Source organism: Mesocricetus auratus, unplaced genomic scaffold (genome assembly GCF_017639785.1).
Source record: "Mesocricetus auratus isolate SY011 unplaced genomic scaffold, BCM_Maur_2.0 Super-Scaffold_100006, whole genome shotgun sequence".
Taxonomy (NCBI): domain Eukaryota; kingdom Metazoa; phylum Chordata; class Mammalia; order Rodentia; family Cricetidae; genus Mesocricetus; species Mesocricetus auratus.
Genome location: NW_024429190.1, coordinates 11,048,085 through 11,069,649, shown reverse-complemented (window position 1 = coordinate 11,069,649; position 21,565 = coordinate 11,048,085). Strand labels below are relative to the sequence as shown.

The 21,565-nt window shown below is 57.2% G+C and overlaps 2 protein-coding genes across 3 annotated transcripts; one reads left to right on the top strand and one right to left on the bottom strand.

Moving 5' to 3' along the window:
- Positions 1–14,196: 14,196 nt before the first annotated feature.
- Rasl10a (RAS like family 10 member A) lies at positions 14,197–16,675 on the top strand. Its single transcript, XM_005068939.4, has 3 exons — positions 14,197–14,915; positions 15,679–15,803; positions 16,012–16,675. The coding sequence occupies exons 1-3, from the start codon at positions 14,697–14,699 to the stop codon at positions 16,277–16,279; spliced, it is 612 nt and encodes a 203-aa protein (XP_005068996.1). The 5' UTR covers positions 14,197–14,696; the 3' UTR covers positions 16,280–16,675.
- A 127-nt stretch (positions 16,676–16,802) lies between these two features.
- Gas2l1 (growth arrest specific 2 like 1) lies at positions 16,803–21,565 on the bottom strand. 2 transcript variants are annotated; one of them, XM_040746785.1, is made up of 6 exons: positions 21,479–21,565; positions 20,117–20,778; positions 18,876–18,983; positions 18,700–18,796; positions 18,437–18,608; positions 16,803–18,115 (listed from the first exon to the last, which is right to left on the bottom strand). In XM_040746785.1, the coding sequence occupies exons 2-6, from the start codon at positions 20,756–20,758 to the stop codon at positions 17,089–17,091; spliced, it is 2,046 nt and encodes a 681-aa protein (XP_040602719.1). In that variant the 5' UTR covers positions 20,759–20,778; positions 21,479–21,565; the 3' UTR covers positions 16,803–17,088. The 2 variants fall into 2 exon arrangements, with proteins under 2 accessions (XP_040602719.1, XP_040602720.1); XM_040746786.1 differs by lacking the exon at positions 21,479–21,565 and adding an exon at positions 20,924–21,425.

Here is a 21,565-nt window from a genome sequence, read left to right as displayed (position 1 = left end):
AGCTCAGAGCTGGGCGTTGGTGGCGCATGCCTTTAATCCCAGCACTCAGGAGGCAGAGGCAGGTGGATCTCTGTGAGTTCGATGCCAGCCTGGTCTGCAGAGCAAGTTCCAGGGCAGCCTCCAAAACAATACAGAGAAACCCTGTCTCGAAAAAAAAGAAAGAAAGGAACCAGAGCTCAGACTTTCCAGCTTCCAGAAGCTCCTTAGCACTAAATGTGGCTTTCTGTCTGTTTTTTCCCTCTGAACTTTAGCTTGACACAAACCTTGGCCCAGACAAGCCCCCTGGCTGCCTCTGGCTTCATCCCTTCTCAGTTCCCTTAGCACTTCATGAGAATCACTTGGCTGTCAGTCTAAAGCACTCAGAGACTCTTCACCAAGACCACAAGGCATAGGGGCTGAGCAAGCCACTGACCTCTTACTAGTCCAAAGTCCCTGCTGAATCCACAGGACTCTCCTGTGTTCACTGTCTCACCAGGCCTGATACTGACCATCAGAAAACATCTGGAACATGGCTGCTTCCTTCAGTAATGCCTGTCCTTCCTCTCTTGTCTTCTAGCCCTGGCAATAAGCCAGCTAAGTAAACCTAATGGTTTGTATGAATCAGTCCTTCAGGGACTGATCCCCCTCCAATAAACGCCTCAGATTGTATAGTCTTTGTTTTGAGGATGGACGAGCAGTTGCAGCCATCAATTAATCTGCATCCTCTTGTACTGTGGCCTTGTAAGTCAGACAGTGAGGAATCCTCTTATTTCTTGTCTATAAGTTCCTAGTGCTTGGCAAGTGGAGGCAGGAGGATCTGGAGTTCAAGGCTAGCCTCAGCTACATAGCAAGTTGGTGGCCACCCTGGAACCCTTTGTCAGAAAAATAATTAGGCTGGAGAGATGGTTTAGAAGTTAACACTGGCCAGGTGTTGGTGGCGCATGCCAGCACTCGGGAGGCAGAGGCAGGCAGATCTCTATGAGTTCGAGGCCAGCCTGGTCTACAGAGCGAGTTCCAGGACAGCCTCCAAAACAATACAACAGTTAACACTGGCTGTTATCCCAGAAGAACCAGGTTTGATTCCCAGAACCCAAATGGGCAGCTCACCACTAACTCTAATCCCAGAGCTATGACCTGTCCCCCACACTTTGGTCTCTGTGGGCCCCAGGCAAGGATGTAGTACACAGACACATGCAGAGAGAACATCATACACATATAATACGTTTTTAGAAAATTCAAAGTAATTAAAACTGGACTAGAGAGGTGCTCAGTGCTGGAGAGTGCTGCAGAGGACTCAGCTTTGGGTCCCAGCACTACAGCAGCTCTAAACCGCCTGTACCTGGGGCTCCCCAGGATGTGACACCTGGATTCTGCCGGCTCCTGCATTCGTGTGCACATTCCCACACAAATACCTAATTTTTAAAAAAACTTTCAGTAAAAACAACCAACAAAAACTTTACAATTCAAAGAGTTCAGAAGCAACGTTTTCTGAGTTCTTAGGCTTTTCTGTACTGGGCCTTATTATTAAGGGCCCCATCTACATGCTGGATTGAGGGCTCTCGTTACTTCTGTATTAAGTCAGACCTGATGAGTTCTAGTGCTCCTGCCTCTCCTCCATGACCTGTGAGTTCTGACGTTTTGGATACTAGGAGGTGCCTTTTTTTTTCTGAGACAGGGTTTCTCTGTAGCTTTGGAAACCATCCTGGAACTAGCTCTTGTAGACCAGGCTAGTCTTGAACCACAGAGATCTGCCTGCCTCTGCCTCTGCCTCTGCCTCTGCCTCTGCCTCTGCCTCTGCCTCTGCCTCTGCCTCTGCCTCTGCCTCTGCCTCTGCCTCTGCCTCTGCCTCTGCCTCTGCCTCTGCCTCTGCCTCTGCCTCTGCCTCTGCCTCTGCCTCTGCCTCTGCCTCTGCCTCTGCCTCTGCCTCTGCCTCTGCCTCTGCCTCTGCCTCTGCCTCTGCCTCTGCCTCTGCCTCTGCCTCTGCCTCTGCCTCTGCCTCTGCCTCTGCCTCTGCCTCTCTGCCTCTGCCTCTGCCTCTGCCTCTGCCTCTGCCTCTGCCTCTGCCTCTGCCTCTGCCTCTGCCTCTGCCTCTGCCTCTGCCTCTGCCTCTGCCTCTGCCTCTGCCTCTGCCTCTGCCTCTGCCTCTGCCTCTGCCTCTGCCTCTGCCTCTGCCTCTGCCTCTGCCTCTGCCTCTGCCTCTGCCTCTGCCTCTGCCTCTGCCTCTGCCTCTGCCTCTGCCTCTGCCTCTGCCTCTGCCTCTGCCTCTGCCTCTGCCTCTGCCTCTGCCTCTGCCTCTGCCTCTGCCTCTGCCTCTGCCTCTGCCTCTGCCTCTGCCTCTGCCTCTGCCTCTGCCTCTGCCTCTGCCTCCTGCCTCTGCCTCTGCCTCTGCCTCTGCCTCTGCCTCTGCCTCTGCCTCTGCCTCTGCCTCTGCCTCTGCCTCTGCCTCTGCCTCTGCCTCTGCCTCTGCCTCTGCCTCTGCCTCTGCCTCTGCCTCTGCCTCTGCCTCTGCCTCTGCCTCTGCCTCTGCCTCTGCCTCTGCCTCTGCCTCTGCCTCTGCCTCTGCCTCTGCCTCTGCCTCTGCCTCTGCCTCTGCCTCTGCCTCTGCCTCTGCCTCTGCCTCTGCCTCTGCCTCTGCCTCTGCCTCTGCCTCTGCCTCTGCCTCTGCCTCTGCCTCTGCCTCTGCCTCTGCCTCTGCCTCTGCCTCTGCCTCTGCCTCTGCCTCTGCCTCTGCCTCTGCCTCTGCCTCTGCCTCTGCCTCTGCCTCTGCCTCTGCCTCTGCCTCTGCCTCTGCCTCTGCCTCTGCCTCTGCCTCTGCCTCTGCCTCTGCCTCTGCCTCTGCCTCTGCCTCTGCCTCTGCCTCTGCCTCTGCCTCTGCCTCTGCCTCTGCCTCTGCCTCTGCCTCTGCCTCTGCCTCTGCCTCTGCCTCTGCCTCTGCCTCTGCCTCTGCCTCTGCCTCTGCCTCTGCCTCTGCCTCTGCCTCTGCCTCTGCCTCTGCCTCTGCCTCTGCCTCTGCCTCTGCCTCTGCCTCTGCCTCTGCCTCTGCCTCTGCCTCTGCCTCTGCCTCTGCCTCTGCCTCTGCCTCTGCCTCTGCCTCTGCCTCTGCCTCTGCCTCTGCCTCTGCCTCTGCCTCTGCCTCTGCCTCTGCCTCTGCCTCTGCCTCTGCCTCTGCCTCTGCCTCTGCCTCTGCCTCCTGCCTCTGCCTCTGCCTCTGCCTCTGCCTCTGCCTCTGCCTCTGCCTCTGCCTCTGCCTCTGCCTCTGCCTCTGCCTCTGCCTCTGCCTCTGCCTCTGCCTCTGCCTCTGCCTCTGCCTCTGCCTCTGCCTCTGCCTCTGCCTCTGCTCTCCTCTGCCTCTGCCTCTGCCTCTGCCTCTGCCTCTGCCTCTGCCTCTGCCTCTGCCTCTGCCTCTGCCTCTGCCTCTGCCTCTGCCTCTGCCTCTGCCTCTGCCTCTGCCTCTGCCTCTGCCTCTGCCTCTGCCTCTGCCTCTGCCTCTGCCTCTGCCTCTGCCTCTGCCTCTGCCTCTGCCTCTGCCTCTGCCTCTGCCTCTGCCTCTGCCTCTGCCTCTGCCTCTGCCTCTGCCTCTGCCTCTGCCTCTGCCTCTGCCTCTGCCTCTGCCTCTGCCTCTGCCTCTGCCTCTGCCTCTGCCTCTGCCTCTGCCTCTGCCTCTGCCTCTGCCTCTGCCTCTGCCTCTGCCTCTGCCTCTGCCTCTGCCTCTGCCTCTGCCTCTGCCTCTGCCTCTGCCTCTGCCTCTGCCTCTGCCTCTGCCTCTGCCTCTGCCTCTGCCTCTGCCTCTGCCTCTGCCTCTGCCTCTGCCTCTGCCTCTGCCTCTGCCTCTGCCTCTGCCTCTGCCTCTGCCTCTGCCTCTGCCTCTGCCTCTGCCTCTGCCTCTGCCTCTGCCTCTGCCTCTGCCTCTGCCTCTGCCTCTGCCTCTGCCTCTGCCTCTGCCTCTGCCTCTGCCTCTGCCTCTGCCTCTGCCTCTGCCTCTGCCTCTGCCTCTGCCTCTGCCTCTGCCTCTGCCTCTGCCTCTGCCTCTGCCTCTGCCTCTGCCTCTGCCTCTGCCTCTGCCTCTGCCTCTGCCTCTGCCTCTGCCTCTGCCTCTGCCTCTGCCTCTGCCTCTGCCTCTGCCTCTGCCTCTGCCTCTGCCTCTGCCTCTGCCTCTGCCTCTGCCTCTGCCTCTGCCTCTGCCTCTGCCTCTGCCTCTGCCTCTGCCTCTCTGCCTCTGCCTCTGCCTCTGCCTCTGCCTCTGCCTCTGCCTCTGCCTCTCTCTGCCTCTGCCTCTGCCTCTGCCTCTGCCTCTGCCTCTGCCTCTGCCTCTGCCTCTGCCTCTGCCTCTGCCTCTGCCTCTGCCTCTGCCTCTGCCTCTGCCTCTGCCTCTGCCTCTGCCTCTGCCTCTGCCTCTGCCTCTGCCTCTGCCTCTGCCTCTGCCTCTGCCTCTGCCTCTGCCTCTGCCTCTGCCTCTGCCTCTGCCTCTGCCTCTGCCTCTGCCTCTGCCTCTGCCTCTGCCTCTGCCTCTGCCTCTGCCTCTGCCTCTGCCTCTGCCTCTGCCTCTGCCTCTGCCTCTGCCTCTGCCTCTGCCTCTGCCTCTGCCTCTGCCTCTGCCTCTGCCTCTGCCTCTGCCTCTGCCTCTGCCTCTGCCTCTGCCTCTGCCTCTGCCTCTGCCTCTGCCTCTGCCTCTGCCTCTGCCTCTGCCTCTGCCTCTGCCTCTGCCTCTGCCTCTGCCTCTGCCTCTGCCTCTGCCTCTGCCTCTGCCTCTGCCTCTGCCTCTGCCTCTGCCTCTGCCTCTGCCTCTGGAGTGCTGGGACTAAAGCCCGGCTAGGAGGTGCTCTTAAGCACAAATTATGATACACACACACCCAAGCCACACTCCCATCTCATCCTCGACACCCTCTCCTGCCAATTTAGATAGTCTCGTGAGGACAGCATTTTATTGTCATCCCTTCCTTACACAGGCAAGCTCTTTCATGGCAGAGAGAGAGCTGAACCTCCAATGCATGTCTTGTCTCCCGCTGCAAAGGTCACACAAGAGCCACCATTGCCTGCTTAGTCCCATATCATATGCATGACTTCCAGCAGCAGCTTAGGGGGCATCCTGAATTCATGTGATGGACCCCACTCATGAGAGAGCTACACCAAACGAGGACAACAGTCACCCTAGGAGACTCCCTCTTCAAATGGAGCACCCTCAGTGTTCCGTCTTATCACCCAAAGCAGGGACAGCATAGCTGCTTCTCCCAACTTATCTTTGGTTCAGTCATGTGCCTGTTTGGGTACCAAGTGATGTGTGTCTTCCTGGGAAGATGGGAACCATAGACATTCACCAGAGAGGGTGCCAACACCAGAAATGCACCGAGTCTAAGGAGGCTTAGAGGAGCACAGACAGATTACAGGCCGCTCCACCAGCTGCTGAGGAAGCTCCCTTTCCTCCCCCTGCCAATGACAGCCGTTTCCACCTCCTGGGCTGAGTTATGAGCCCTCTCCTCCTTCCACGCGGAAGTCTTATGAGGGTCTGGATTTCAAGAGGACAGCAACTCAGAGAAGAGTTCCACAGCAGCTACCCAACACCAAAACCTGCCATCGGCCGAAATCTCACACTAGCCTGGTTCCCCATCGATCGCTTGACAGGGTTACCTTCTGGCCCCAGAGGCTGCTGCTTCTAGAAGGTTCCTGCACATGTACCCCAGCAGCCCTGCCTCCTGTCCACCTCAGACACTGCTGCCTAACTGGCCTAACGGCTGCAAAGAGAGAAAAAGTGTCCCACCACCGCCCCAGCTCAGCCCTGTGTGTCAACTGTGTGAGCAGTCAAAACCCTGATGTGTTGTGTGTGGGAATGTGCACATGAATGCAGGAGCCGGCAGAATCCAGGTGTCACATCCTGGGGAGCCCCAGGTACAGGCGGTTTAGAGCTGCTGTAGTGCTGGGACCCAAAGCTGAGTCCTCTGCAGCACTCTCCAGCACTGAGCACCTCTCTAGTTTTGCTAAGTGGACATGTAGTCAAACAAACCCTAAACACTGTGCGTGTACCCACAGACATGCGGCTTCCGCCTTCACCAGAGAGGCTTCCTTCCACAGCAAATGGCAGTTCACGCAGACTCATTGCTGCTCAAGGTGCTGAGAATAACGGCTGTTAAGTGCTCAGCCCCAAATGGGACACATATATATTACCCTCTCCAAATGGGACACATATATTACCCTCTCCAAGACTCAGGGAACATCACAGAAGCAGCAGCTGGAAGAATGTAGGAGCTAGATGGTGAACTAAGACCGCTTACTGCTCTTCCAAAGGACTTTAGTTGAGTTTCTAGAACCCTTGTCCAAGAGACACAATTATCTCTAACTCCAGCTCCAGAGGCTCTTCTGTTTTGCTGGGAGGTTTTTTGTTTTGTTTTGTTTGTTTGTTTTTGTTTGTTTTTTGAGACAGGGTTTCTCTGTGTTGTTTTGGAGGCTGTCCTGGAACTCGCTCTGTAGACCAGGCTGGTCTCGAACTCACAGAGATTCACATGACTCTGCCTCCCAAGTGCTGGGATTAAAGGCGTGCACCACCAACGCCTGGCCCAGAGGATCTCTTCTGGACTCCATGAGCACCTGCATTCAGATGCACACACCATATACTAACACATACACACAAACCAAAACAATCAATGATGCCAGGAATGGTGGCGCTGGAAATGCTATCTTCTGGACATGGCATGACTGCTGCAGTCATGAGCCCACAGCCACCAAGACTGCCTACATGGTGTCTGCACCAGACGGTCGTGAGTGAAGGAGGGGCTCACAGGGAGAACTATTGGCTATTGATAGGGGAGTGGGAAGCTTTGTGTTCAGTGGTGTAGCTACTGGTGAGTTTCCCATGCTCCGGCCTCTCAATGTTGTGCTTTAAAGGAGCCTATATTCATGTATTTCTGGGCAATTTCTCTTTTCTGGGGAGCTATCATCACACTTTTTACCTATTTTTCTGTGTGGTTGTTGGTTACTTTCCTCATCCATGTCAACATTGTGTTTTCTTTCTTCCTTTTCCCGTGTGTGTGTATCTGTGTGTGTGTGTGTGTGTGTGTGTGTGTGTCTGTATGGGTGTATGTGTGTGTGGTGTGTATATGAGTGTGTGTGGTTTGTGTGTGTGTGTCTCTGTGTGTGTGTGTGGTGTATATATGTATGTATGTGTGTGTATGGTGTGTGTGTGTGTGTATGTATGTATGTGTGTGTATGGTGTGTGTGTGTGTGTGTATGTGTGTATGTGTGTGTATGGTGTGTGTGTGTGTGTATGTGTGTATGTGTGTGTATGGTGTGTGTGTGTGTCTGTGTGTGTGTGTGTGTGTGTGTGTGTGTGTGTGTGTGTGTGTGTGTGTGTGTAGGTGCTCAAGAAGTCCCAAGGTGCCGGGCAGTGGTGGCGCCCGCCTTTAATCCCAGCACTCGGGAGGCAGAGGCAGGCGGATCTCTGTGAGTTCGAGGCCGGGCTGGACCCATAGCCTCCAAAACAATACAGAGAAACCCTGTCTCGAAAAACCAAAAAAAAAAAAAGAAGTCCAAAGGTGTAGGACCCACCGGAACTGGAGTCCCAGATAGTTGTGAGCTGCCCCGTGGATGCTGGGAATGGTGCCTGGATTCTCTGAAGAGAAGCCAGCGTCTCATCCATCTCCGAGTGTCTATGTAACTTTCTTGTAATTCTTTCTAGTACTTGTCTGGTGTGAGCATTTGCATTTCCCTCCCACTCCATCTGGCTGTGTGTAGGAAAGAAGTCGGGAGCCAGCTTCCCCTCCCCCTCACAGTCAGTCCCCTAGTCGCCCCCACACCACACATAGAATATTCATCTTTCTCCTCAGATCTGCAGTCATTTTCCTCATATACTGAACCTCCACATATACTTGGATGTCTTCCTGGACTCCATCCTGCACCAGGGAATTTCACTACTTCTTGTCTTTTGGCCTTCCAAAGTGTTCCTGCCAGAGCACGCATTACCCCCAGCACTCAGGAGGTGGAAACAGGTAGATCTGTGAGTGCCAGGTCATGCTGGTCCACAGAGTGAGACCCTGCCTCAGAAAGAAGAATGAAACAAAAACAACAAAACAAAGCCGGGCAGTGGTGGTGCATGCCTTTAATCCCAGCACTCGGGAGGCAGAGGTAGGTGAGTTCGAGGCCAGCCTGGTCTATAGACCTGGTTCCAGGACAGCCTCCAAGACAGTACAGAGGAACCCTGTCTTGAAAACCCAAAACAACAACAATAAGACAAAACAAAGAACTCAAAACACACCCTCTATATCCCACTTAAACTTCAGAACTAGCTAGTGTTTGGGGAGAAAAAAGAAAGTGTTTTTATTAAGATTTCATCAACTAAGCCGGGCGTTTGTTGGGCCCCAGCCCCATGGGGTCTCTGTGAGTTGCTGGTCAGCCTACAAGGGCAACTTGTTTTCCAGTCCAAGTGCTTTCTGTTTTCTAGTCCTGGCTTACTGCCCTGGCCTTGACCCTCCGACATCAACATCCAGCAGGAGGAAAACAAATCTCTCCTACCTGGGGTTTTTTCCACTGTGCTGTAAACCTGTATAAAAAGCTCCTCCCTCCTACAAGGGAGAGACCTCTTAGCACTTGCAATGAAGACAGACACACACACACACTCTCCTGGTAATAAAGGCAGCATGTGCATTCTCTTAGTACAAACAGCTGGATGTCTGGTCTCTCTTTTCCTGATACCCTGGACTTGTTATGGCGCTGGCGCGGCAGGTGTTGGTGGCGCACGCCTTTAATACCAGCACTCGGGAGGCAGAGGCAGGCGGATCTCTGTGAGTTCGAGACCAGCCTCCAAAGCCACAGAGAAACCCTGTCTCAAAAAACCAAAAAAAAAAAAAAAAAAAAGATTTCATCAACTGTTTATATTGTTTATATTGTGCTGAAGACTTGGTATCCTTATAATGATCTCAGTCAACATTGAGTGGCTGAGTGTAGCCAAGTGCTAAGAACTTATCTAGCATGTACAAGGCTCTGGCTGTGATCCCCAACATCAAGAGAATACACACGCGCACACACACACACACACCACTCGTTGGTTTCAATGTTTTACTTTTTAGACAGGTTCTCACTGTGTAGACCAGGCTGACCTGTCACAGAGATTCACCTTCCTCTGCCTCCTGAGTGCTGGGACTAAAGGCATCTGCCACCATACTTGGATACACACATGGATTTTTAAAAGTTAAAATAACAAAAATATTTTTAAAAAAGAATCACTTAGAGAATGGTAGAGCAGGACATCCAACACCCTCCTCTGGCTTCAATGTACACATAGGATACCTGTACTACCATGTATGTGTGCATATTCAGTATCACACAACACACAAATAAGTAAACAGACAAATAATAACAAATGTGCCTGGTAAAGACCAGATCACAGTGACACATCTGGTTATCAGATGGCAGAATGTCCCACAAGTTCAAGGCTAGCCTTGTCTACATAGCTCCAGGCCAGACAATGTTATATAATGAAATCCTATCTCGAAAGGGAAAATATGCTTGGATATGCTGGCACATGCATTTATTTCCAGCCTCAGGAGGCTGAGACAAGAGGAATACGTGTTTGAGGACCATATGACAAACCAACAAAACAATAAATAAATAAGTAAACTCTGTTTATACATTTCTCCATGTTGGGGATTAAACAGGAAGCTTGCACATGCTAGGCCAGAAATCTGCCTTGATTTTCCTCCTTTGCTGCCTCTCTTCCTCCACCCCCTCCCCAAGACAAGCTCTCTCCAAGGAGCAGCCTGGGCCTGGACTGGAATTCCTCTTCCTTCTGCCTCCCCAGTGCTGGGATGAAGTCACCATTATTCCCAGCTTCCTTCTAATTTTATCTTTCTTCTTCCAGAGCCAGGGATGCAGCCAGCACCTTGCTAGGCCACTGAGCCACTCCCAGTCCTGTGCCCCAGACCCTTCTCTCTGGAAAGAAGTCACTAATGCAGCACTCTGGGAGAACATGGGGGAGGCCCATACAGTCTTTGAAATTCTTCTGCGAGAAAAACAAGTTTATTCTCTTGGGATTATTTGTGTATCCAATCATCTTTATCAGTTTGGACTTAACAGATCAGTTTTTTCTGGTCGTTATGCATTTGTGTGTATATGTACATATGTGTGCTTGCATACGTGTGAGGGCCATGCCCCATCCTTTTTTTTTTTTTTTTTTGAGATGGCATGTCCAAGTCTAGGGATCCTCCTGGGGTCACAGGCTCTTTACGTGGGTGCTGGGCATCCCAGCTCAGGTCCCCAGCCTGCAGTCACTGACTGAGCCATCTTCCCAGCCCTTGCTATACAACCTAGACAGGTCTCAAACTCACGATCCTTGCCACAGCCCGTGTGCTGGGAGTACAGGCTGCACCACAGCGCCCGCCTCACGAATCCCTATAACCTGGGCAAATTGGCTATGTTATTATGCCATTGCTGAACCAGCTCCAAGCACAAGAGGCCCTTTCCTGTCCTACTCTTCCCTCTGACACACCATCCTTGTGCTAATTTATTTATTTTGGCATTTCCTTTTTTCCTGGCTGCCCAGGCTATTCTGGGTTGTGTTTGTCCTGTCCCAACATTATAGCTGCCGGTTTTTCAAACAGCCTGGTTCCTGTCAGTGGACACAGAGTACAGAACGAAGACCTGAGCCTGAATGTCACTTTGGTCCTCACAGCTGACAGAACTAGAAAACGTGTGCCTGCTCACTATGTGGACACGTTCACCCACCGTCATGCCTTTACACTTACATGTAACATGGATTGTTTCCCGGATCTCACGGTTTTCTCTGTGTCATACCCTCACGTCCCACAACAACTCTATGAGGCCCAGACTATTAATTTTAATAATTTTAACTTAATCAACAATTTCAACTTATTTTCTTATGTTTATGTTGAGACAGGGTCTTGCGGTGTAGTCCCTTGTGCTCTGGGGTAACACATGTGTGCCACCATCAGCTGGGTTAGCATCCCTTTTAGAGAGATGGAAACTGAGGCTCTGAGACCTTAGGCGATTGGCACAGGTGACACTGCTCTGGGAGCTGTCTGCCTCCAAACCCTCTCCTCTGCACCTGAGCGGACTCTGTGCCTGATGGCCGAGAAACCTCTTTTCCCTTCAAGAGGGTGACTGGCCACCACGGATCTGGTCATGATGATGACAACATCGTTCCAGGTGTCTGAGCAGTACCCCCCCCCCGTTCAGAGCTCAGGGAGGTGAGCAAGTTTTGGAACAACTGGTGTGGTGTCATGACTGCAGGCACAACGGCGGTGCCTTGGGGGAGCCCAGGGCGAAGGCCCCTAAAGCGGATGCAGCGCTGAACCTCAGGAAAGTGGAGCCAGAAAGAAGCCAGATGGGTGCAGGTTAGCAGGGTAGGTCTCAGGATACGTCTTTAAACAATAAAAGACAAAATAAAGCAACAGACAGAGAGCGACCCTCACATGGCTGCCAACAGGCGAGGGCGGGCAGTGAACTGGGAAAGGTACGGTTCCCGGGCCCCACCAGCTCAGCGGAGTCCCAGGCCACTCAACTCCCTGGTGCTTCATATCTCGGGGCTTAGCTTAGGGGACATGACAGTGTGTCCCAGACCCTTCCCACGTCCCTCAGTTTCAGTCCACTAGGGCCTCCCTGTATGGAAAAAGGGCCAGCCAAAGAAACACACCCTGAGCAGAGCCAAAGAAACACCCTCTGGGCCTGCAAACAGAGCCAAAGAAATGACCGTGAAACCAGTGCTCCTAAAACTAGAGCCAAAAGGCTAACACGGACCAGTGAAAGAAACACACTTTGGCCCTGAAACCAGAGACAAATCTGTCCCTGACCCCTAACAGAAAACCAACCAATCCCTGAGCAGGAGACCTAGCCAATCTGAGCTCAGGGGCTGAACTATGACCAATCCCCACCCAGGAAATCTTCTCCCTGGAAAGCTCCGCCCTAGGAAGCCCTATATAAGCCCTGTGCCTGTTCAGCTTGCGCTGCTCCCCTGTCCTCTTCCACCCTGGCAGAGGCAGCCACTCCTCTGGATTCCTTCCTCCCAACAAATCCCTTGAATGAGGTTTGGGTGAGACCTTCTTTCTCCTGAACTGAGCGGAGGAGAGAGGGGGGTCAGAGCTGAACTGGAGAAGCCTGCCCCTGAAGCAGGGCTGTAAGCTGCTATGCTTTTTGTGACCTGTGGCATTCCCTGGCTCCTGAGTGCCAGAATACTTTCCCATCTGAGCCACAATGCTTGTGATCCCTTTACCCTTAACCTCCCACCTTCTGGTCTGAAGCAGCCCAGGACTCCTGCCTCCATCGTCCTGCTTCTCTGCGTGTTCATTTTCCCTAAAAGCCCAGCAGCAGGAGCAGGGTCAAACCACTGTCTCCCGCTGCACCCTAATGGGCGGATAGCTGAGCTCAGGCTTGCCTATACCAGCCTGGACACCTGTGAACCGCTGTGGTGACTCTGGTGTGCCGGGGTGCCGGGGATTTGTGGGTTCCTAGGGGCCATCCCAGGGATACCCTCTTCCACTGTTCCAGAAGCGCGTGCAATCCAGGTATAGTGCTGCCCACATGGAATCCCAGCTCCAAAGACTGGCGAGGGAGGATTAAAGCTTTGAGGCCAGTCAGGCATACAAGGCGAGACTCCTTTCAAAAACAAACACAGGCTTCCAAGTCTCGCTGGGGCCCAGAGGTGCCCCACCCACAGAGCTGCTTGTGACTCCCAAGAGAGTCCAGGCACCGGCACTCAGCCAAGAAAGGGAACCGCACATTTTAGTTTTGGAGAACTCTAGCTCGGTCCTAAAAGCACACACAACAGCCGGGCGTTGGTGGCGCACGCCTTTAATCCCAGCACTTGGGAGGCAGAGGCAGGCGGATCTCTGTGAGTTCGAGGCCAGCTTGGTCTACAAGAGATAGTTCCAGGACAGCCTCCAAAGCCACAGAGAAACCCTGTCTCGAAAAACCAAAAAAGAAAAAAAAAAAAAACAACTCCAATAAGATCAGCAGGTGTCTGTCCCCCGCTCTCTGCAGAGAAGGGGCTGGATTTATCTACTCCCTTCTTTGTTTCTGGAAGCAAAAAGCAGCTCGTAAAACCCGGAAGCCTGAAAACCTGTAAAGGGAAGAGGAGTCATTCTAGGGAAACTCAGCAAGAAGAGGAAGAGGGAAAAATAAAAAATAAAAAACCAAGGCCAGCTGTCGGAATGTAAAGGCCTAGAATATCGCGGTACAGTCCCTAGTGGCTGAAGCAGGTATGAAATCAGACCAGGCCTCGTCCGCTCTGGGAAGGGGAAGAGGATCCAATGTTCAAGGAATGCCCCTGGCTGCTGAGACCTGCTTCCTGTGGGAGGGTCTGCCTCCTCCCCTTCACAGGCTAGTTTCTCCTGCCCTTTCTTGCACTTGCTTCGGGTGGATGCCCTGTCAATGACCTTAGAGCCCTAGACCTAAGTAGTTCTGAAGTCTTCCCTCCTTAGGAGGAGGCCTTTTTGCGTTTTGCTTTTATTTTTTTTAATTCATTTCACTATGCTGGCAAGCGGCTAGACTTGAAGTATTTGTTGAGCAGATGAATAAATGAGCGCCTTGGTTACTGTAAAGCCCGGTGTCATGTCTGCATTTCACAGTACCTGGGCGTAGGGCAGTTCCTCCCAAGTGTGGCGATGGCAGAGCCAGACGCAGGCTGGACAACCCAGCCTTTCCAAGCTGTTGGAGGAGCTTCGGCGCTTGCCCCTGGAGGAGGATCTGGACCCTTCAGTCCCGAGGACTCGATGCTCCCCTGGGAGGGACTCTGTGCAGTGACCTGCGGATCTGTTTCTTCACCTCTAACCTGTGGACGGCAGTGGTTTGGGGCTGAGCTGCTGAGCAGGCATTTGTGTGAGGCTAGCCCTCTGTCCCCCTCTGTGCTCCAGGCTGGTCCTCTGAAACAGTGTTCCTCTGGACACTTGCCCTTGTGGGTGTAATGAAAACTGGAAGGGTCTCAGAGGAGATGCAGGCTCGGGCCAGGGTCCCACTGCCCCTCTAACCCCGAAACACCTCTTCGCAGCCTCAGTTTCCCTCTCCCTAAACCAAGAGCACCAGGTTGAAGCTTCAAGTTCAAAGACGATGCAGGAGAAAGCTCAGTAAAGAATCTGGCGCTTAGGGTCTCACGAAACAGGAGGAAGTCTTGAAGCCTTTGGTGCACAGGACACAGACCCAGGTGCAATGCGACGTTTGGCCCAAGGTCACTCAGCCCGAGGCCGGGTCTGACCCCAAGTGGCCTGATTCCAAAGGCCAGGGCTTGGCCAACAGCCAGGTTGCAGCCAGCTGGTGCTGGAGGAACGGGAAGGTGGTGCCCAGCGGCTTCTGCTTTGGAACGGTTGAGGGGTGCACGCTGTCATCTGGGGGAGCAGGCACTAAAGAGACGACCGCCCGGCAGACACTGAGCCGTGACCCTCCCCGGGAGGGGCGGGGCGGACGGTTACCTCATCGCCGCCTCCGGGAGGCCCTGCTCGCCTGCTCGCCCGCGCGGCCGGCTGGGGCGGCGGCTGTCGGCGCCGGAGCGGAGAGGACGGAGCTGCGGGCGGGGGCGGGTCTGCGGCGCGCCAGGTGCGCTCTCCCTCGCTGCCGAGCCGCGGGTTGATTCCCCGCCGCGCGCCCGTTCGGTCGGTCCTCGGGCCTGGCCTCTTGCTGCCCAGGTGCTGCAGGCGGCGCGACGCGGGTGTCCCGGGCCGGGCGCGCGCGGCGCCGTGTCGGCTCATGAAGCTCCCCGGCACCGGGCGCGGGGGCGCGGGCCAGCCATGGGCGGCAGCCTGCGTGTGGCTGTTCTGGGTGCTCCGGGAGTGGGCAAGACTGCCATCATCCGCCAGTTCCTGTTCGGGGACTATCCCGAGCGGCACCGACCCACTGACGGTCCCCGCCTCTACCGGCCCGCCGTACTGCTCGACGGCGCTGTCTACGACCTGAGCATCCGTGATGGTGACGTCGCTGGCCCCGGCTCGAGCCCCAGAAGTCTCGAGGTAGCGGTTCGAAGGTGGCCAGGAGTGTGTGTGTATGTGTGTGTGTGTATGCTTGGTGCCCACGTGCGTGTCCACGTGGACTGACCCAGGGCGTCCGAGCGTGTTCCGGGATTGAAGGAAGTGTGTGTCTTGGGTGTACTGCAGGAGAGCCCCTGAGTTAGCCTAGAGGCAACCGTGAGTGCTTGTGTCTTTCTTGCCTGCCGAGGCTGGTGTCTGGATCGGCCAGTGACACAGCCCTGCCTGAGAGGGCCGCTATGATAGACTCGGCCAGACACAGGAGTTATCTTTTCTAGAGGGGACCACCGCTCCCTCATTCCTGTGCTCAGTGATCTGTGCAGTCAGACAGACTTCTCGTCTTTGGTGCCCTTCCCAGAGCGCCTGGGAGGATAAATAACGCGTTAAGGAAGCTGTAAGAATGTCACAAGGGGAGAGAGCAGCAGGTGCTAGGCCAGAGGCTTCACCTGTCCAGCTGCCGGACAGTCAGTCACCATCTGCTGGCGGTGAAGGGCAGATTCCAGGGGCCGCACCAGGCAAACAGGCAGCAGTCGTGGTGGAGGGAGGGAGGGAGGGATGGTAGCTGTCTGAAGGGAGGCCAAGGATGTAGGGAGTTAGTAATGGATTGACAAGATCCAGGCACGACTGGGAAATCTGACCCCAGCGGGGGTGCGTATTTACGAACTTTTGGGAGGTGATGGGGTCTGAGGATGAACCATGGGGTTTTGGAGTAGGAGTGTCAGCTGTAAACTTCAGTCTCCTCTCCCAGGAGTGGCCAGACCCTAAAGACTGGAGCTTGCAGGACACAGATGCCTTTGTGCTGGTTTACGACATCTGCAGCCCCGACAGTTTCAATTATGTGAAGGCCCTGAGGCAGCGTATAGCAGAAACCAGGTGAGGGCTTGGCCGGAGGTGGAGGTCTGCCTAGGGGAGCGGGTAGTTCCGGCCTGGGTTCTTCTGAATTACACCGTGTGCTCGAGGCCTCCGGCACACTCGGGGGTCTCTGGCAGTGGGGAACACACCGGCATTTGTGCGCATGGGGAGGGCTCTTCTGGCCACGGAGTCTCCAGCCCTGCGTGTCTCATACCCATCCGGCCTCCAGGCCCGCGGGCGCGCCAGAGGCACCCATCCTCGTGGTAGGCAACAAGCGGGATCGTCAGCGGCTGCGCTTCGGACCTCGTCGTGCACTGGCCACTCTAGTGCGCAGGGGCTGGCGCTGCGGCTACCTCGAGTGCTCCGCCAAATACAACTGGCATGTGCTGCGTCTCTTCAGAGAGCTTCTGCGGTGTGCTCTGGTGCGCACACGTCCTGCGCACCCGGCCCTACGCCTGCAGGGGGCGCTGCATCCAGCACGCTGCAGCCTCATGTGACCAGAATGGGCAGGAAAATCTCCTAACAGCAGGTCCCACCCATCTCCTGGCTTTTCTTCGAACTCGATTGGACCCAGACAACTCCCGATCATTGGACAAGATCAGTTTCATCTGAGACCTTACTGGGTCACAATCACAGATGGAAAGGACTTGAATATGAACATGATTGGAAGCAAAGGACTTGAATATGAACATGATTGGAAGCACTCATTCAGCTCCTGGCACTTTACTGGAAATACCTTTTGCTTCTGGCGTTCTGAGACAGGGTCTCACTACGTAGGTTCGGCTGGCATCGAACTACAAAGATCCACCTGCCTCTGCCTCTCCAGTGTTGGACTAGCTATTGGAGCCATTTTTTAAGTCATGACTTACCAGGTAATAAACTTAAATGCACAATTTAAGGGTTTCTTGTTCTGGAATAGGCAGGTCAGAGCGTTGAAGCTTGGCCTCCAGGTGGCTAACTCAAGAATTCCAACATATAATGAAGGCTCAGTCCCCAAAAAAACAGGAGCTGGAGCAAAACTTTACTGTCAGAGGTTCTGTTTACTGGACCACAGGTCCTCAGGACACCAGGCTGGCCCGGTGTCCTCTAAGGCATTCAATAATATTACTAATTAAATAGCAACACTCATCCCCGAAACCGGAATGTACAACAGGTGTTCCATTGTGCCGTGTGGTCCCGTGGGGTCTGGTCCCATGAGGTCTGGTGCTCAAGAGGGGGAGGGAAGGGGTCCCTGAATGCAGAGGGTAGGTTAAGGCCACAAAGAAAATGGAAAGGGGTGTGGGTGCCGCTGAGTCAGTCTATCAACTCAAGACTCTGATTGGGTCCTTGGGGTGACCGACTGAAGGGCATGCCAAGCCCCAAGCTCCATGGGTCCTGATGGGCGGCGGAGTCCCCGAGGTGTGGGGATGCGTGAGGGTCTGCGGTCGGGCTGTGTGTCCATCCGCCCCCTTGCCAATGTCAGCGAGGGTTCCGGGCCAGTTAGAGAGCTCCTGGTTGCATCCAGTGCCCCCCCTATAGCAAGGCAGGGGCTGCCTTCATCAGAAGAGCTGGACAGGGCTTGGCTGCGGGGCGCGGGCAGCCCATTGGCCGTGCGGCCTGATTCCCCAGGTTGGCCACACTTGCCACCCAGGACACTGAGCGATGAGGATGAGGAGCTGGACGAACAGTAGGCAGAGTCCGGAGCTGGGGGGTCAGGAGCTGGTCCCATGGGGGTATGGCTGGCCGCCGCCTCCATGGCTCGGGCATTAGCCAAGAATTCCTCTTCCAGTCGCTGGAACAGCTGCTGCTCCTGCTGCGGGTCAAGCTGCAGTGGCTTGCGGAAAACGCTGGCGGGTGTGGCAGCCAGCTCTAAGCCTGGGCTGGGGACCCGGGAAGGACGGGGCGCTGCAGGGCTGCGGGCACGCGGAGTCTGCGGGGTGCTCCTTCCAGAACCCCCCGATCCTCCACCACCCCTGCCCCGGGCTACACACGAGTGCTGCCCGTCTCGGTCCCTGCGCACCATCAGGACAGCCTGTTCCTCGCGGCTCTGGCTGCGGGCGCGGCGCACGGGGCTGGACACCGACAGCTGAGCGCCTCGGCCTCCCGGGGCCATGCGGGGCCGTCCCCGGTCTAGCCGGTCTCGAGACTGGCTGCGAGGGGTGGGCGGTCGTCTCGGGGAGGCCGGAAGACCGGAGGTCAGCCGGTGGCCGGGCCGCTCCCTCCGGGCGCCAGTGGCCGTGTCGTCGCTGCGGGCACCCAGGGGGCCGCTCTGGGCGGAGGAGGCTGAGGAGTCACTGTCCCCGGAGTAGCGGCGGGAGCGGGGGAGAGGGGGCAGCTGATCTCGGGGCCTGAGGCTGGGAGCGAGAGAGATCGGCATCACTGGCGCAGGTGGAGCGAGCTAGCCAAGCTTGGGCTTTGCCAGGGGACTTCCAGGGGCAAGTGAGCATCTTGGCTGAGGCCACGACTCACTGCCCCAGATTTCCGAAGCCTGGGCTGGACCGGCCACTGCCTGGAGCCCGCCCCAGCTGTGTTGTCGGTTTGTCTGGGTTACCATGGAGATGGAAAGCCAGGCCCGCCCCCATGCACGGGAACTTTTCCCAGGGTGTGAGTCACCGCGCCCAAGCGGACGCCCCTCCCCCACAGCCCTGGTAGGTCCACCGGCCCCAGCTTCTCACCTGAGCGGGGCCTCAGGCCCCTCCTTTGTGCTTCGCAGGCTGACGGGGGTTACTTCTGGCCGGGAGCCCCGGCGCTCATTTCCAGGGACTGGGCTACCAGGGCGGGGACTAGGAGTGGGCGATCCCTTCTGCGGGGAGAAAGTCCCAGCCCTCTGCGAGGGCAGCCGGTGGGCTGTGGGGATGGATGCGGCTAGTGAGGGGCAGGGCCTCAGGGACCAGCCCCCCCTTCCCCGCTGGTGGCCCGTACTCCCCCAGGCACTCACCGGTGGAGGAGCAGCGGCAGGGGTCATGCTTGTCTAGGTAGTGCTCCAGTGTATCCCAACCGCCACCCACGCGCACCATCACGTGGCTCCTGAGCACCTGCAGGTCAGAGGGCAGGTCACGGAGGGCCTCCTAGACAAGCCCCGAATGGAGACTCGTCCTCTCCTCCCTCGCTTACCCTTACAAAGATGAGCAAGCTGGAGTCTCCCACGCGGTACTTCCCCTCCGAGACCTTGACCATGGGGAACTGGTCCGGGCAGGTGCACCGGCCCAGGATCTCCCTCACCTGAAGCCGGGGAAGAGGCAGGCGATAAAGGACAAGGGCAAGTCCCTCCGCCGGGGTTTAACAGCCGCAGCTGCACGGCAGGAGGAAGTGCCTACTCCCTCCCACACAGGACCCTGGGCCAGCGCGCTGTGGGGGCTCTGAGAACTCTGGAGAGTTCTGGATGCCAACCAGAACGAGAGGATAGGGCTGTGACTGTCCAGGGACCGTCCCCGGGAAGAAACACCCAGGAAAAAAAAGCCTTAAGCCCCTGAGGGCCCGGAGCCATCCACATCCAGGACGGGATGAGCGCAGGAGGCCCATGCTCCCATCTGAGCATCCCAACCAGAGGGTACCACGTGGGGCGCACGATGGATGCCAACAGGCACGAAGGCCTGGCAAGCACACAGCCAGCCGCACCCATGTTACGGGAGGCACAGGCCACAGGCCGGCTGCGTGGGAAGCCTACCCACAGCAGCACCAGAGGGATGCGCAGGCGGGGCCTGGGGGGCGTGTGGGCGGGTGTCCACTCTGCCCGCAGCCACCCAGCACCTGACTCTCAGGCAGGCACACCGCAGTCCCGACTCTGATAAGAAAGAAACTTAGTCCCGCTGCGGGGGTGGCAGGGACACCCGGGCTTGGGAAAGCTGGAAGCCGGCACCTCCTATGCTCCCAATGGCACCTCTTGTTGCCAGCAGCAGCCGGCCAGGGCTGGGCTCTCCATCAGGGCACCAGGGCTGGGCTCTCCCGGACACTCACTGTGTACAGCTAGCCTAAACCAGGGCAGCAGGCACTCAGCCTGAGGTCTCAGGCTGCCATTGTGTCTGTCTAGCACCCGTGAGCCAAAAGGTGCCTACGTCACAGTCTTCCAGATGAAGCAATGCTCATTTAATACAAACAGAAGAGCTCGCGCCAGAAGCTGGGGTTTGTCTGCCGCAGACCCAGATGGGCTGTGTGGCCTCACCGAGCACCTCTGCCGCGCTGGGCTTATCCATTTCCTTGTGGCCAGGGCATACGCTTGCCCTTCTGCGGGGGCAGGCTACAGAGAGTGCGTCCCGGGAGGCTCGGGGATAGGGGTGGCATCAGCTCTGTCTGCCATCTGGTCCCCAGGTGAGCAGAGTGGGCAAGGGCCACCCAATGTGTACATGAGGACTCACCAGCTCATCGAGGTTTCGAAGGTCACTGGGTGTCATTCGGGGTGTCCGGGCGGGAGCCCCCGATGCAGTGACAATTTCAGTGGCATCTTCAGCAGCAGCAGCAGCAGCAGGGACACTGGATACTTGAGGGGTAGCTCGAAGCTCCCGCTCAATTTCCTGCTCAAACTGAACCAGCCTTGGGGCGAGCAGGCCGAGGCGGGCTCCGCGCCGGGCCACCTCCAGCAGGCACAATACCACACTCTTCTCGTTCTTGCGCAGGACCAGGTCCTCGGTCTCAAACATGAGCACTTCAGGCACACCCAGCTCGGCCCGGCACCAGCCGATGAACGTGGCCACGTTGTCTCGGGCCATGAAGGAGCCAGGCGCCACACTGTGCGCCTGGAAAGCCACACCTCGTGTTGGGCAGGCAGCAGCCTGAGCCCGGGCAGCCTCGGCGACAGCGTTGGCATGCTGGCACAGGGTTGTGCCTGTGGCCAGCCCTGTGAGGAAGCCGTCGCCGCTGCCGGGTAGACCTAGACCGTACAGGGCATTGAGCCAATCGGCCAGGTCTTCCTTCATGGCTTCCACGTAGGCCTCACTGGATCGGAACGGCCGCACACTCTTGGCCGCAGAGCCCGCGATGCCCGCCACTGGGTCCGCCATGCCCAGGGCCAGTGGAGTCACTGTGGGCAGGGGACACAGGTCAGGACTGCTGCGGGGACCCGCGCGGGCTCAGAATGGTCTACCTCCAACAGCCTGCCACTCAGAGCAAACGCTGAGCTTCCGTGCAGGCCGTGAGCACACCAGTCAGTCCCTCCCTGTCCTCACCGGGAAGCGGCTCGAAGGGCTCGACGAGACGCACACCATCTCAGTGTTTACGCTAGTCGTGTGGCTCGAGCGGGTGTGTGGCGGGGCGCCCCAAGGCACGCCGCTTAGAGACGTGCAGACGTGCGGGGGGATCAGGAGAGGAGCCTCGCCCGGGGCCACCGAGGGGCGCCCGGCGCGCAGCCCTCGCGGAGTCCCCGCCTGGCCCTCACCGCTCCGCTAAGGGCCGCCCCACCGGCTGTGCGGAGACGGTATCCCCATTCTACAGACGAGGAAACTGAGGCGCAGAGAGGGCAGGCGCTCGCAGAAGGTCGCCGAGCAGTGGGTGGAGGAACCGGGTCGCCTAGGCAGGCCCCGCCTTCGGGGAGAAGCGGGCCCCCGGCCGGAGCCTGAAAGGCCGGGGCTCGGGCCCCCGCGAGCCTCCGCAGTGCTCGCGGCCTGGTCCAGAGAGGGTGCGTGGCCAGTCAAGGTCACACAGCCCTGGGAAGCGGAGGCCCCGCGCCGCCCGGCCCACCTCCGGGCACCCTGGACAGGGGTCCTCGGGGTCCCCGCGCTCACCTGGCTCACCCCGCCGCCCCGGGGAGCATCGCCCCGGCGGGGCCGCAGCCGGGCCGCGCCGCCGCACACAGGCGCCGCCCGAGCTCG

Bases quoted from the DNA above. Each gene is read 5' to 3' on its own strand.
- Gas2l1 (XM_040746785.1), bottom strand. From the start codon at position 20,758: ATGGCGGACCCAGTGGCGGGCATCGCGGGCTCTGCGGCCAAGAGTGTG. The intron at 18,609-18,699 runs GTGAGTGCCTGG...CCATCCCCACAG, and splicing joins CTGCCGCTGCTCCTCCACCG to CCCACCGGCTGCCCTCGCAG. The intron at 18,116-18,436 runs GTGAGAAGCTGG...TCTCGCTCCCAG, and splicing joins GGGCCTGAGGCCCCGCTCAG to CCTCAGGCCCCGAGATCAGC.
- Rasl10a (XM_005068939.4), top strand. From the start codon at position 14,697: ATGGGCGGCAGCCTGCGTGTGGCTGTTCTGGGTGCTCCGGGAGTGGGC. The intron at 14,916-15,678 runs GTAGCGGTTCGA...CTCCTCTCCCAG, and splicing joins CGAGCCCCAGAAGTCTCGAG to GAGTGGCCAGACCCTAAAGA. The intron at 15,804-16,011 runs GTGAGGGCTTGG...TCCGGCCTCCAG, and splicing joins CAGCGTATAGCAGAAACCAG to GCCCGCGGGCGCGCCAGAGG.